Below are 15342 nucleotides of genomic sequence, written 5' to 3'. Positions count from 1 at the left end.
TGGACTGCCATGAAATATAGAACAGACATTTGTAGTCGTTGAATGAATCCTTATTACTATAGCTTTGACTTTTAATCTAGTGCCATCAGCAGGTGAAAACTTCTACTTGTCATCACTTAAGTTCATGACGGTTTACCTACAAAAATAATAATGACCGTATTTTCACAGCTGTACTTGCACTTATTGATCTAGTTTTACATTACAGCCATACAGGGCTGATAAAATAGTAATTTTACTTGGTTTTGTTTCATTTCTGATAAGTGCCCACTGATAAGAATAAAGAGACTGCAGTGGTCCACTGTCATCAACATCCTGTTCTTTCCAAGAATATATGCATTTTCCAATATTTTTATATACATTTTAAATCTAAAATAAATTTGGCAACATATACAATTTTCAACATACACAATACTGATGTAAATATCTCATGTTGTACATCATGCTTTTACACATACAGTATAAGCCAGTACAGTCTGATAGAATAATGACACCTGGTGGTTACACTGACTTACTGCATTGTTTCTTTTATCTTCTGAGTCTGTCATATGTAGAGGGGATGGTGTTCAAACTCTGGCCCATAAATTGGTTCGTCTATTTTAGTTCCTGTTGTAGTACAATACCTAAAACCATTGCACAAGTCAAAATTGGTAGGCCACATATTCTTACACTACTTTCAAGTTTGTCTTAAAACAATAGTCAGGTATTAATATAAACAGTGAAACCGGTTTTGCTTGGAGGTCTTTTTGTCGTGACTTTCCAAAGTTTACTTCTTAATGCATTTTCACTGGAAGTGATGGGGTCAAAATCCATAGTCCTGGTTTTGTGCAAAAATGTATTCAGATGTTTATCTTAACCTGAAATGAGGCTTCAGCAGTTTGAGTTAATCAAATCAGGTGGGCATCATCTAAAGTTACAGTCTTTTCAGTGTAGACTTCCTTTGTCAGCAGTGTTTTTCTGCTGAGCTACAGTAGGATAGTGACAAAAAACACTGAATTTTGGATTAAAAGGCTGTAACTCTTAAAGCTATCCACTTCATTTTTCCACTTCAGACCAATGACGCCTCTTATCAAATTCAGATACATTTTGAAATGTAAATTTCCACAAAATATATAAGTAAGTGGACAATTAATAAAAAGAGGAAAGAGAGATTGGTCAGGGGACCCAAAAAATAATTCTTCATAGTACAACAACACTTTCATGTAGAAAACATAGACCCAGGGAATCTTGTTTTATGTGTGTGGGATTTACGTGTAAAATTCAAAATGCATCACAAATCAAATTAATACAAATTTGGTCTTACAAATCATGTTGTGGCTTCTGTATTTGTATTGTGGTTTTTGCATACGGGCTTTTGCTTTAGCATTCATGTTGTTGCTTTTGCATTTGTGTTGTGTTCGTGTTTTTGCTTTTGAATTGTGTTGACTCCTCTAGGCCACCATAAGTTAGCCGATGTACAATTTAAACGCATCAAGATGTTGTTACTCCAATCCGCTAGTCGGCACTGTATTGGGCGTTCACCAATTGTTGACCAATCAACGACGAGTCCAGCGGTTTGAACAAGAAGCGGGTGCGGCGGATTCATGTTGGAAAATAATGAAGGAGACGCAAAAGATAATGTATCGCTATCAATCATGGAAACGGGTTAAAAGAAGTATTTAGTGAGATGGAGTTACAGTGAGTTTAGTAGGTCACTGTTGATGAATCGTGAAGGCGCTTATACAGTTTTGGCATCACAGTTAAAAGCTGTCGTTAGCATAGCAACATAGTCTCTAGATTAATAACATCAGATGTTTCGATCACGTTGAACACAAGTTAGACACATTAGCTCGGTTTTAGCTGTAATTTCAAACATGAAGCCAGTGAAGCCATTAATTCTGAAGACCTACGGTAGGCAGAGGCGACATCTGACCGCCTGGATTTCACCTGATGACCGCAAGCAGGCCTTTGATAGCACGCTCTCAACGGACGGTGACATCTCTGTCTTTGAACCCGCAAAACCTGCGAGGAAAAGGTGAGTTCAAGTCGACAGGGGATGAGAGTCCTCTCACCCTGACTGTCGTTCTTCCTATTAATGTGCTGTCATGTCCCCGTTTCTGTCTCTGATGTCATAAGGTCACTCAGTCACTTGGGTTTTAGGAGAAGTCTACAGGGATTACATGCCAAGATGCATTCAGTACATTAAAGGGAACAAGTTATTACATGAAAGAAGGATGTCTGAACTGTCTGTAAGAACACGTTAGTCAGGCTTTAGCTTATCACAGATACAACTGTATTGCATCCCAGTGACCAGTGTTTCTGTTTTTTCCCCCCACCCTTTTTATATCAGTAAAGGTGGGCTAAATAAGAGAAACACCTCTACATAACATAATGCATTTCAACAGCACTACAAACTACAGCCTCCAAAATGTTCACAAAGTTGAAACGAATTCAATAGCATTATAAGCTTGATGGAGGGAGGATTCGTTAGCTAGGTGTACCCAATAAACTACCATCTGAGTGTATATCACCTAACATAGGAACATGTCAGTCAATAAGCCACAAGGAAAAGCCAAATATGTATTTGGGGAAATTTTGAAATGGTGTAGCTATGGCAAAGCTTGCCCACCACAGAGCACTGACAAGTTTTTTTCTCAACTGTAAAATGTCCCACTCACTCCATATCTTGGTCAAAGTCCTTAACTAACCAGATTAATTGGTCTTTATCAGGAATATTTGTTAATGGCAGGTATTTATTATATTAAGAAAACAACTAGTGACAATATTCTTTTTTTCTACTGTCAAAATCAGTACATCTGTCTATATCTGTCCCCAAAATGTAACTACTAAAACACCCAAAACCTACTTTCTCTCATGTCCAATATCATACAACTGTTCCTTATGTCTTCATCTGTTTTTCATGCCATAGAAACACAAGAACCAGTGCTGGTGGTTGTAGAGCTGCACGTCCTGTCAAGAAAAACACAATCCAATGTCTGACAGAGAAGAGCTGGGATGAGGAGAATATCAGCAATGAGGAGAACGTCATCATCTACTCTCATCCCCACCCTCAACCTGCTCAGCAGAGCAAGAAAACAAGGTCTGTGAACAAACATACAGTGGGCAATTATGAGCGATGTAGATACCTCATTAATGTGCATTTTGTGATAAATAAACAGTTAATAATTTACCAATTATAGACCCTAAACACAAGAATTACCTAAAGCAAATACCTATAATTTGAATTACTGATTATAGCTTTGTAATATTTTTGTCCATTTTAGGATTAACAAAATAGAGCTTGTGATTATTTGCATCATTTACATTTAATGTTTTACAGTTGTTTTTTTTCCCTGACCACCTGCTAATAATCAGTATTCTAACCTGCTCATTTGTTGGTTTTAATTTTTTCCTTATTATTAGAGGGAGGAACTCTGGTGTCGTCACTGGTAGAGTTAGCCGCCCTGCCAAGAGAAAAGCTGTGTTATGTCTGACAGAGATCAGCAGTGATGAGGAGAACATCAGCAGACCCTCTCCTCCGTGCCCTCAGCTCGCTCAGCAGAGCAAGACGACCAGGTCTGTGCACAGCCAAGCATGAGCAGAACACATTATGCAAACACAAAGAGTTTTGTGACTCTGTTTTGCTTTTCTATGTTATCATAACAGTATCTGTAAACAGACTTTTGACTTTTGACTTATGACTTATGCATTTGAGCATAACTGTTTTCACAGGCTCCTTCAATACCCAATGTCCATTGTGAATGCTGTGATTTTAAATCTCAGATCTAGGGCTGTGTTGTCAATTTTCTTCTTTCTTCTTCAAATCTTCGACAGATTTGATCAAACATCCACTTCAAGGTTTGCAGGAACTAAATCAAAGACACAGGAGGACAGGAAACTTAATACTGAATCCCACTGTTTTTGTTCTCCAGATAATAGAGAGTACTAAGTACAAATCTGGCATGTGAAGCATCTCTAAATCTCTTCTTCTTCTGTTAACGCTCTCTCTCGCCATGCTCCTCCTAAGGGATGCTTACACAGGATTCCCTGATTTGTCTGAGCCTAAAACATTGCTGAGTCACAGTTACACAGGAATTTCTGATTGGTCTAATCCTGAAACATTGCTGAGTCACAGTTACACCAGATTCTCTGGTCTAACTCCAAAATATTGTTGAGTCACCACTATAGCAGCAACTCTGAAAAAACCTATATGCTGGCACAATAGTGTACCTGTCTCTACTCTGCGGGTCAAGGTGATCTTTCTCTTTTCCACCACTCAGTGCGCATTTATGATTAGATGTACAATTTCTATCTAACTATATGGATTACATGAGCATCACAGTTTCCTTCAACAGCTGCTATTTTAAATTGATATCAAATGTTGAAAATAATGACAAATACCCATCAGCAGTTCAAATCAAGTTTATTGTGTCTGACCAGCAATCTACAAATCTAAACATTTTAAATTGTCTGATGTAATACAAAAGCATCATATGTATCACTTTTTTTTTTTTAAATATTAATGTAGACAACCAAATTTTGCAAAGTAGCAATATAATGTGTTTCTCCTATATCATTATGCAATTCTACTGAAAACTGATAAATGATGATGTTGAATTATTGCCCCAGCCATTGATGTTTATCTTCAGTTGTTGTGGATTGTGCATGTTATGTGGCCAGATTCTCATAATTGGGCTTTTGAACTTACAACTACGTGCTTGCCTGGAATCACTCACTTGCAGGAGTAATTTTAATGTTTGTATTTTATTGTATGTATTTCTGAAATGATTTTTGTCTCTGCATGCCAACAGGAAAAGCCAACTCGTGTCTGTTCCAGAAGTCATGATGAGGCGGAAAGGCCGACAGGTTCTAATGACCAGCGAGAGTGAGGAAGACTCGATGTCTGCACTAAAATGTCCCAAAAATTCATTTCAGATGAAGAGAGACTCTAAGTAAGTACCCAGCCAGTCAGGTTTTTAGTGCTCCTGTTAGATAGCAGAAGGCTGAATCCAAATGTCCGGACTTCACCACACTTACAGACCTAACGGGCGCCTTCCTAGGAAGTCCATGAGTGCTGAGGGCTGTCCACAAGGGAGCTCAAGTGGACTTCCTGTGGACTTCCAGAGAGTCCACCTGGGTTGCAGGTTTTACTGGACTTTGCTCGGGAAAGTACCCACAATCCATTGCAATATGGATGTGACGCTGTACAAAACTAAAGTAATAGTAATAATAATAATAAGACGACGATTTACCATATTTATTTTTGAAGACAATGTCTTTTGTCCATTTTGTTGCAGGGGTTTATTGATAGTAGGGCTTCCTAATGCACATAAAGAATATAACTGGGCTGAGTAATTTGAATTTGTTATAATGTAAAGCTGTTTTTTTCTTCCAAGGGTGTGAGGATCCTCATTTGAAGATTATATTTAATGTCATATTGTTTTTGGCAGCTCATGTCTAGCATGCATTCTGTTACGGTTACAGTGTAATGGAGCTGACCTGCAAATATCACATAAAGGGTTTTCAGAAGCGATACTGTTAAGAATCAGAAAAAATTCAGAAAAATACTTACAATTATTACTGAAATTAGTTACAGGGTAGGAAATTTCACTTTATCCCCACTGAAGTTTGGAGGTTAATTTCTGTAACCATTAGCTCTCTTCCTCTTCTGTATTTTTTTTTTTTTTTTTCCTTGCTCAGTGTTCATCCTCGCTCTGTGGGACGCTTTGTAACCCGCCGCAGACGTGGGACTTCCGCCAAACCCAAACTCCCTAAAGCAATAGTCAGTATACTCAACTCATCAGATGACTTTACGTCTGGAGGGTTGTGTTCCAGTGGTATCCTTCGGCCTTCCAGGAGGAGGAGGAGGTTCCCTCCAGCGGTTTTGCTGTCGAGTGCGGAGAACTCAATGAATGCTGCGGGGACTTCCAGCTTCGCAACCAACCCCCTTCGAGAGATATCCATCAATGAGTCGGCAGATCACAGCCTCGGACCCTGCCCCCGGAAACCCATCTTTTGCTCTACACCCTCAGAGGGCTCCCTCAGCCAACGTCCACACCTTAAACTCTTTCCCATCAATGATAAGTCCTCTACTTCTCCGTCCATGTCAGTGAGCTGTATAGGCCCCACTGGACTCCACTCTGTTGAGAAGTTGCAGTCAAGCCTTGGTGAGCAAGAACCAGACTTGCATCACCATGAAGAACCCTCCGGTGATTTATTAATGGGGCCTGAGAGCTCTAACAAGGGAAGCAGCTGTAGTGAGGAAGCCAAAAGCCACAGTCAAAGCTCAAAGACAATGTACGGTGGGAAATTTCCAAGTCTAAATCTGCTCTCTGCAGACGGTGAAAGCAGCAGTGATTTTGTGTCAGCAGCAGGAGGGTTAGAGTGGCAGATAGAGGCTCTGAAGGAGAAATGTTTGACCGAGCTCTGCTCAGTGCAGTTGGAGAGATTAGACAGCGTCACTGTGACTCAGCTTTGCAGTCAAACAACCTACTCATCCTGTTTGGGGCTGTCAGGCTCAGTTCACAGCCAGCAAACAAATAAATATTCACTGTCTGTGGAGAGTCATCAAACTGCTGACCTTTTGCAGTCTTCAGAAGTATCACTTAATCTTCATTTATCTGTGACAAACAATACAATCAGAGATTATTTACAACCAGTAAGTAGTTTTGAGTCTCCTAAACAGGAAGCTTCAGTGACTGACTGTTTACCATCAATTGACTATAAGCAGTCAGCTGAGAACTCACCAGCATCAGTACTTTATGATGAATCTACCCACCACACAGAGAGCAGTGTTCAGTTTGTCATGGGCACACAATTGCCAGCCACCAGCCCTGTACAAACACTGTTTACTGAAGAGGAGGTTGAAGGAATAAAAGACAAATGTCTTGCTAAGAAATGCGCCATTCACCTAAAACAATTATCACAATCGACTGTTAAACAACTCAAAGGGTTCACAAAGCAGAAAAATGCACGTATGACCTATATCGTTAGGTCTGTTAATCCAGATGCAGACAAGTCTAAAAAGGACCACACACACGACATCGGAGGAGAAACCACTGAGGGAATGATGCTGTCTGTTAGACGGTCAGTAAACAGCAGCAGTCCAGCAGCCCGGACACAGTCCAGTGATCCAGAAACAGAAGAAAAGACAGTGGTGCTCAAGACGATGCTGAAGGAGAAATGTCTATCTGACAAGCTCGCTGTTGAGCTAAAGAGAGTAACTTTATCACAGTTGAAAGAAATTCTGCAGCTGAAAGACAAAAAGCTTGAATCTTTCACAGTTGTGTCAGACTCAGCCAGTGATGAACTGGTAGAGGATGACCACCAGTCTGAGAATGATACTAATGTCTGTGATGAAGACACTTCTGTTAAAGTCAATACAAAAAAGAGGAGCTCAACTAGTTCTGAATACAGGATTGCCTCAGACAAAGAAGAAGTTGTCAAGAGCTCCTGTAACATTCCGTCCAAAAGAAGAAAGAAGTCTCTGGCTCCAAAAGAAAAGAAGAGGAGGAGCACATCTGCAGACAGACCTGGGACGACCAGGAAGGCCTGTGTGAGCGGTCTGAGCGTGAGTCGCTGGAAAAACAAAGGCAGCGCCAGCACAAGCAGTTGGGCAGGCGGCGCCAAGTCTGTGGACTGCAGCATCAATGAGCTGATCTCCATGCAACACAAACAGCCAAGGGTGAGACAACATGCACAAAAACACAACACAATACTGCTGAAATATTTTTTGACAGTTTTGATATTATTGGTTAGCCATTGTCAGACAAAATAAGCTATGCGTTGAGGCAGTTTTTGGCTGTCAGAGGTATCAACGGACCTTTTCAATTTGATTAAAGAAAATTAACCACATTTTTTTTTCCTGGTGTGACACTTGAGTCTTTCAATACCTGCAATCAAATTCATCAGGTTTTTACTAAGAATATATTTCTAGAATATTTTCAAGCAGTAATATTTTTAGCTATTTCTGAGAGGATATTCAGCAATATTTATGTTTAACAAAAATGTATCACTAATTGGGAATGTTTGTTCTTGTGGGGTTCTTTTCATTTTTTATGACACATGAAAAGCCTACATCAAACATCATCTGATTTGTCAAATATTTATCATTATCTTGATGTCTACCCACTAAGTGAAGTTTATTTATACACATAGAGAGGGTTTATGAGTGATGATGCTACATGGTGCCATATTCAAGTCAGGTTCTAGGGAAGGTTTTGTTCACCCAAATGACAAAAAAAGAAGACAAGTTTCCCATTTATCTTAAATGCTATCAACCCCCTTGTAAATAGTTTCAGTTTCATCTGCTAAATGTTTGAGATAGTCACGTCTAATATTCAAGCTGCTGCCCTCATAGACGTAGTGAATGGGATTTTGATTGTATAACACTCAAAAGCGTTCAAAATGTTCTTCCAGATGTCCTGGTTACAGAGATTTAGTTAATTAAATCAATCTTACCCTTTACTTTGTTTTTTTTTAAATTTTTTTTATCCTTAGTAGAAATGATTTTGTGACTGAAAACTGTTCATTACATCATTACTGGGACAGTTTGTTGAGATGCATTTTCCTCCCTTCTGCTGAGTTGCATTTTTTTTAAAGTAATTTTTTAATTGCTCTCAACTCCACAAACAAAATTTTAAAACCCCAAATCATCTGCATGGAAAGGTATGACTAAATGTTTTTGGACCAACTTACACACCGCACACAAAATGATTTTTGTTTAAAGTGCGTATTGTTTTCATTCCCACTACTAATCCCACCCTACTGTAATTAAGGCTTAATTGTTAGGATGGATTTAAAATGGCCACAGGTGGAGCTGTGGCATCACTGACTCTCACTCCGTCGTGTGTGTAGGAGGTTGGAACAGCCATGAATTTCTCCACCCCGGTGAGAGCGGGTCCGCTCAACCTCTCGTCTCTGTTGGCTGACTTCACACCAAGCACACACACCTGGAGCCGACTCAAGGCCGCCCTCTCTGTTCACCGCAAAGGCATGTTTAATACACACACATACACCACAAAGTAGTAATTTGTCCCCCACTTGTTGAGGACTTAACATTTTGAAATTTAATTTAAAGCTGCCACTTCAATAACTGTGTCCTTACGTTCCATCCTACCTTTCATTTTTCTAACTGTCTCTGTCTCTTTTCTGCCCTCCCTCATTAGTGCTACTCACTCCGAGGGGTTTACATCTGTCAGACTCTCCTGGAAGGACGGCTCTTGCAGACGTCAGCCAGGACCTCTTTGCCACACCCTTGCGGACGCCGCTCCATAAACGTCTCCAGTCGCAGCTGTACCATAGTTCTCTGGTACAACACATGGTACACATCTGCTACTATTAAGGAGTCATAAGAGACAGACATACACTCTGTTGCCAGTTTATTAACTGCACTTAGCTAGAACTAAATCAGTCTAATACAACAGTCCTATAATAAATCCAAGTTGATTCAGCTGTATGATGATTTTGGAGGCTGCGGTTTGTGCAGAAGATCCCGCTGCTTTAGTTTACAACCTTTTCGGAGGTGTTTTCAAACGTGTTTAATATTTATGACACATGTCAATCTGGCCAATGAAATTTCAACACGAGGGATTACACACCAACTAGTGACAAATCGTCAACTAAATTTGACTGTCCTTATAATTACTGGAATTTTCAGTCACTGCTGTTACTGTCATATTGTTGCCTAATTGCACCTGATGATGAGGGACTGTCATCTGTACTACTCATTTACTCATACTAACACCTTGTGTACACCAGTGGTGCAGAGAGTACAGTTACACCAGTAAATCACAAGCTGAAGAACAAGCCATTACAGGCAACTGCACTGGTTGAAATGGAAACACGTCTGTCCCATCACACAGACCCACTGAAATATGTCCAATATGTAACAAACGCTTAATATAGAGAACAAGCTTGTACCACTTTCTTTCTACGTTCTCACTGTTGAATGTGTCATTACACGTCATCTGTCTCCTGTCTTTTGTTACAGCCTGTGTGTGAGGATGCAGATCTGTCGGATGAAGAGAAGGTGTGTGCTGAGTGTTTCCAGCAGCAACCTCTGCCCTGGGAGGAGTGCATTCTCCCTCACCGTATGAAACAGTGTGTTAAGATTGGGGAGGGGACCTTCGGTGAGGTCTTCTCCACCACCAACGCCTCAGGAGACACTGTTGCTCTCAAAGTATGTGTGTTTGTGTGTTTATTGTGTATGATATAACCCATACTGCATCACAAGTGTACAATTGTTATACTTTCAAGGTAACTGTTTGGTCAACCACCTTTTTTGTCATAGAATATTCTGCTGCTTTTTTCCAGAGCACTCAGGAATGTTATGATACATTAAAAATAGCACCATGGCAACATAATCCTATATAGAGTTTTGTTTAGGCCTGTCAAATGCTAACAAACCACATAGTTCAATGATAAATTTAAAAAAAATGTCATAAATGTTCGATGCCTGTACCGTGTGTGTATATTCTGCAGTGAAACAGTGGTTCTTGTCTTGACAGATAATTCCAGTAGAGGGCAGTGAGAAGGTGAACGGAGAGGACCAGAAGACGTTTGGAGAGATTCTCCATGAGATTATTATCTCAAAGTAAGTGGTACACTCAGTACAAACTAACACTGCACATCATTCTGCTCCATTTGCCGGGACAGACACTAGCATATGTGCATGAAAGAAGTTGTGACACCAGAGGTGTAATCCTATTCAAGGTCTGAGTGTTTTCATTTAGTGATGCCTGGCCATTGCTAACTAAACTGCACTGTTTAATTTCATCTGCCAGGGAGCTGAGCAGCCTGAAAGAGAAGCAACACAACCAGACTCGCGGCTTTATTGGACTCAATGAGTAAGCACTCCCTCTGGTCCTTTGTCTTTTCGTCTGTAAGCGTCTCAGCGGTTTTGAGTGTTAATGTGACTTGATGTGTTGTTCCCTCACAGTCTCCACTGCGTTCAAGGCTGCTACCCTCCAGATTTCCTGAATGCTTGGGACACGTTTGACCAAAAGAAAGGCTCTGAGAATGACAGACCAGGTCAGTGAGATAAAAGCATGTCTATCATGGGATGGTTTGTTATTAAAATAGATTTATATTTTAATCCCCATTAAGGCCCTATTAAACATGGTACAACACAACGTTTTACAGGACCAGGTTGTTTATCTACTTCACTGGTTCCCTCTGTGTCGCTCTTTGCACAGATTTCTTTGAAAAGGATCAGTTATTCATAATCCTGGAGTTTGAGTTTGGAGGCATCGATCTAGAGAACAGCAATGGAACGGTACGTACACCACATCACAATGACGACTGCTTAATACCTCCGCCTGTGTGCTATACAGTGTTTTGCTGTGATGTTAAACCTTCGTCGCTCGTGTCAGTCACTGCTCAGAACGGCCAGAATTTCGAGTACTGTCATCAAACAGAAGCATTACACTTTACACCCCACTGTCATTACACTAGCTTTAGCTCATTACACTTGCAGGCTAGCTGTAAAGATGTGCTCAAACATTGATGAAGACAGCGTCTTGAATTGAGTCATTACGACTTTATGTCAGGAGGAGCTTAAATATGTATGCTAGAGACAAATCTGTAAGAAGATGCTACACATAGCTTTTGCAAATGCTGTGTAATAACTGGAAAACAACGTTGCAACATGTATTTTCTAAACCTATGAAATGTTTTATTGCTCTGGTGAAGAACAAATGCACTTTATAATTCAACTCTCTTGTGTTATCAAGCTGGCGTCTATAGGGGTGGCAAAGAGCATCCTTCATCAGGTTACTGCTGCCTTGGCTGTGGCTGAGCAGGAGCTACACTTTGAACACAGGTACTCACACACACACACACACACACACACACACACACACACACACATACAGAACTCAGGCTGCTGTGATTGTATTCGTGCATCAGGCCTTGTTCACACGAGTTATGGTTATACTCGGTGTGACTCACCAAAATGCAAGTGTGAATCCCTGAGCTCTAGTGAATTCCCTTCCTCATAAAAGAACTAAAGTGTTTTAAATTCTGTATCGTTTACGTCCATGCTTTTCCAAGCTTGCGATCTTCTTCTTACCTGCCTTTGCTGCAATGTTACAGCAGATCTTGCCGCTTTACCGCCACATGTTGATCAGTGGAATAGTGCGACACCATTGTTAGGACTGTGTATTGTCATCTGAAATGAACAAAGCAGGGACCCGCTAGTAGAAATACAGCTCCATAATGTGAGTATAACCTCTAAAAGAGCAATGAACGTTTAATGAGAATATTGAGATAGTGGAATTGGAATAATAATTTTAAAAATGACCAGCCTTTCTCACACATCGGCTGTTGATAGATTAAGTCCTGCCTAGGTAGATAAAATGGCTCCATTTCAATCTAACGCCTTATTTCACTCTTGTCAAACTAACTCAGTTTAGCCACACAACTGTCTGAGTTGCCTGTGCTGCAGTAACTAAGTGGGGACAAGAGGCTTCTCTGTGCACAGCCACCAGTGAGGTCTTTAGGTCACATCAGTACTTTGTACCCTTTACAGATTGTCTGCATGTAAGGTGTTTAGGGGACATCTGTAAATTGTAGTTACAGATTGTATATATTGTACGATAAGTCCATAAGGTAATTATTGTGTAAAATGAAAGATGCAATCCATGTTTGAGAAGCTGGGGCCAGTGAATTTTGGTGCTTTTGCTTCAAAAGAATGACTTGAATCATTGTTGTTTTCCTTTGTGAATCCCTAGACCAGATGCGGATCAAGGCATACATGCATGACCCTGTGGCATGAGAGCATAACCACAACTTTGTATTAATACACAAATACACATAAAAACAGCTTCCATAACACTGATATTCTGAAAAATATTTGTCTTATAATATACAACAACAAATACTATGAAACTGTCTTGCAGTTGTACACGTTAAATTTAAGCAACTTAAACTCCAGCTGCCACAGTGAGTGTGAAATGTGGCATTCGGTATCTAAGCCAACTCAGTGACGCATGTAGCGTGGGTGTGTGTGCGTGTTGTCAGTGTAATGGATAATATGATGGTGTCTTGTAACTGGACCTTTCATCCCCCCCTGTGCTGTTTACTGCAGGGACCTCCACTGGGGCAATGTGCTGGTCAAAACAACCAGGCAGAAGAAGGGGAGCTTCCTCCTAAATGGAACGGCCCACTCTCTGGAAACCAAGGGAGTGCTGGTCCGCATCATTGACTACTCTCTCTCCAGACTAGAGATCGGTCAGATATTTTTCCCCCTCCCTTGTTTCTACTCACTGTCATATTTTGAATGACTTGTTTTATGAGCAAAATACATGCAGCTGTTTAATTAATGAATACTCAGCGCATGTTTTGTTGCCTCCAGATGATCTGACGGTGTCCTGTGACATCTCGAAGGACGAGGAGCTTTTCCTGGGCCAGGGAGATTACCAGTTTGATATCTACAGACTGATGAGACAGGAGAATGGGTCAGTGTATTTATGTGACTAATTCAAAAACACTCACTGAGACATTTAACTGGAGTATCTCTGTACTGTAAAAGTGTCACGTTAAGCAGATTAATCATACGCACATAAAAAGAACTTTATCCGATTAAACACATAACAAGAGGGATAACAGAGCCAGCAGACGTCTTATTGATTTGACTTTGGTAAATCAATATGATGCCTAGAAAGTAAAAGCAGCTGATTAGAGATTTCAAACAATAAGGCTTTTCTTATGATAAGATGGATCTGTGGTTGGTATGATGGAATGTCTTTTCATCTAGAAAATGCAATTGCTTGGTGAGAGTTGGAGGAGAGGATCAATACCATTGTCATATCTGTCTGTTTAAGCCAGCAGATTGTTAGCTTAGCATCAAGACAAGAAACAGGGAAACAGCTGGCCTAAAAATCACCTGCCAGCTCGTTTAAAGCTCAAAAACCAGTGAGTCATTATGGAGATATACTGTATTAATAACAGCTCATCTTTGAGGGTGTTTGTAGATGGATTTTTACCTTCTTTCCTCCAGGCTTCATGCTAAGCTAAGCTAACTGCCTCCTGCATGTAGCTTAGTATTTACTGTACAGGTATGAGTGTGGTTTTCTAATAAGTATATTTTCCAACATGTCAAGCCATTGTTCAAACAGGCACGATCACTCCTCTTATGGATAATCCTTCTAATTTACAGTATTAATTTAACATCTCAGATTCATGATCCCCTGCTGCGCTTTTTTTTGTCTGTGTCAGAAACAACTGGAATGACTTCCACCCCCATACCAACGTGCTGTGGCTCCACTACCTGTGCTCCAAGCTGCTTTCCATGAAGTACCGGGGCTCAGGAGGGAGGGGTGCCAAGGACACGCGAGAGGAGCTCACTCGTTTCTATGACAACATCCTCCAGTACAGCTCTGCCACTGAGGCGCTGCACAACTACCCCATGTTTCAGTAGTATGTGAGCACCCAACATATAAAGTGTAAAGAAGCTCAGCTAGAGACTATTTATTAGTATGAAGGAGGTCCAATGCATGTGGATCATCGTAAGTCAGCTTCCTTTAGTCAGCAGTCGGCCGGTCACTCCTCATGACCTCTGATTATGTACAGACGGTTATTGATTCCCTTGTAACACAATGACAGAGATGGAGGTTACTTAATGTACAGTGTGTGCAGAACTGTCATTTGACAAAGGTGATTAAAATTACCATGTGGAAGTTATCTATTCATGTGTTTTTAATGGAGCTTATTTATACCTGTTCTTGCATAGGCTGCATTTTTTTTTTGACTCATTAGTTCATGTTTATGCATCGTAAGTATAAATGCAGAAAGAAATATTCTTAATAAATTTCTCATCTGATTTTTAACAGACTTAAAGTGGTATTGTGCTCACGATTTTTGCAATCTGTATTAGTGCTTAAATGACTAATCCATTTTAAATTAATCACTGACTCATCATCTTCATCTATTAAGCAAAACTGCCAAATATTCTCTGGGTCTAGCTTCTCAGATGTGAGGATTTGCAGCTTCTTTCGGTTTCATACTGAATCTCTGGTCTCTGGTGTTGGTTGAATGAGGTATTTGACATCATCACCTTGGGCTCTGAGAAATGGTAATGAGCATTTCTTTTCTGACATTTAATAGACTAGATGATGGCAACTATATCAGCAAATACTAGCTTATTGTGTTGGTGTATAATGTATTTTAGCTGATAAAAAAAATTTAAGGATATTGGTCAATGTATCATTATTGGAATTAAATCTCAAAAATCTATTGGTATCAGCATCAGTTAGGCTATAATGGTAATCTGGGATATTTATATTCCATTGTTTGCTTTTTTTTTTTTTATCAAAGGGTGAAAGGGTGGTGGTGGTTTTGTGTTTCTTTTAGAAAGTTTTGCCTGTC

General features: G+C 40.2%; 1 protein-coding gene across 1 annotated transcript; it reads left to right on the top strand.

Moving 5' to 3' along the window:
- Nucleotides 1-1553: 1553 nt before the first annotated feature.
- On the top strand, nucleotides 1554-14654 carry haspin (histone H3 associated protein kinase). Its single transcript, XM_023418575.2, has 16 exons — nucleotides 1554-2011; nucleotides 2906-3076; nucleotides 3400-3552; nucleotides 4788-4928; nucleotides 5677-7660; nucleotides 8833-8968; nucleotides 9144-9298; nucleotides 9968-10156; nucleotides 10485-10570; nucleotides 10761-10823; nucleotides 10916-11007; nucleotides 11172-11251; nucleotides 11709-11797; nucleotides 13064-13206; nucleotides 13331-13433; nucleotides 14194-14654. The coding sequence occupies exons 1-16, from the start codon at nucleotides 1851-1853 to the stop codon at nucleotides 14393-14395; spliced, it is 3948 nt and encodes a 1315-aa protein (XP_023274343.1). The 5' UTR covers nucleotides 1554-1850; the 3' UTR covers nucleotides 14396-14654.
- The last annotated feature ends 688 nt before the right edge of the window (nucleotides 14655-15342 follow it).

The sequence above is a fragment of the Seriola lalandi genome, unplaced genomic scaffold (genome assembly GCF_002814215.2).
Source record: "Seriola lalandi dorsalis isolate HSWRI2012SDOR001 ecotype SW California unplaced genomic scaffold, Sedor1 jcf7180002054582, whole genome shotgun sequence".
In the NCBI taxonomy this organism is placed as follows: Eukaryota; Metazoa; Chordata; class Actinopteri; order Carangiformes; family Carangidae; genus Seriola; species Seriola lalandi.
Note: the sequence above shows the minus strand (reverse complement) of the source record. Positions and strands in the feature narration are given on the sequence as shown.

Excerpts from the sequence above, each read along its gene's own strand:
- haspin (XM_023418575.2), top strand. The coding sequence starts at position 1,851 with ATGAAGCCAGTGAAGCCATTAATTCTGAAGACCTACGGTAGGCAGAGG. Across the intron at positions 11,252-11,708 it reads TAGAGAACAGCAATGGAACG|CTGGCGTCTATAGGGGTGGC; the intron begins GTACGTACACCA and ends TGTGTTATCAAG. Across the intron at positions 13,207-13,330 it reads TCTCTCCAGACTAGAGATCG|ATGATCTGACGGTGTCCTGT; the intron begins GTCAGATATTTT and ends TGTTGCCTCCAG.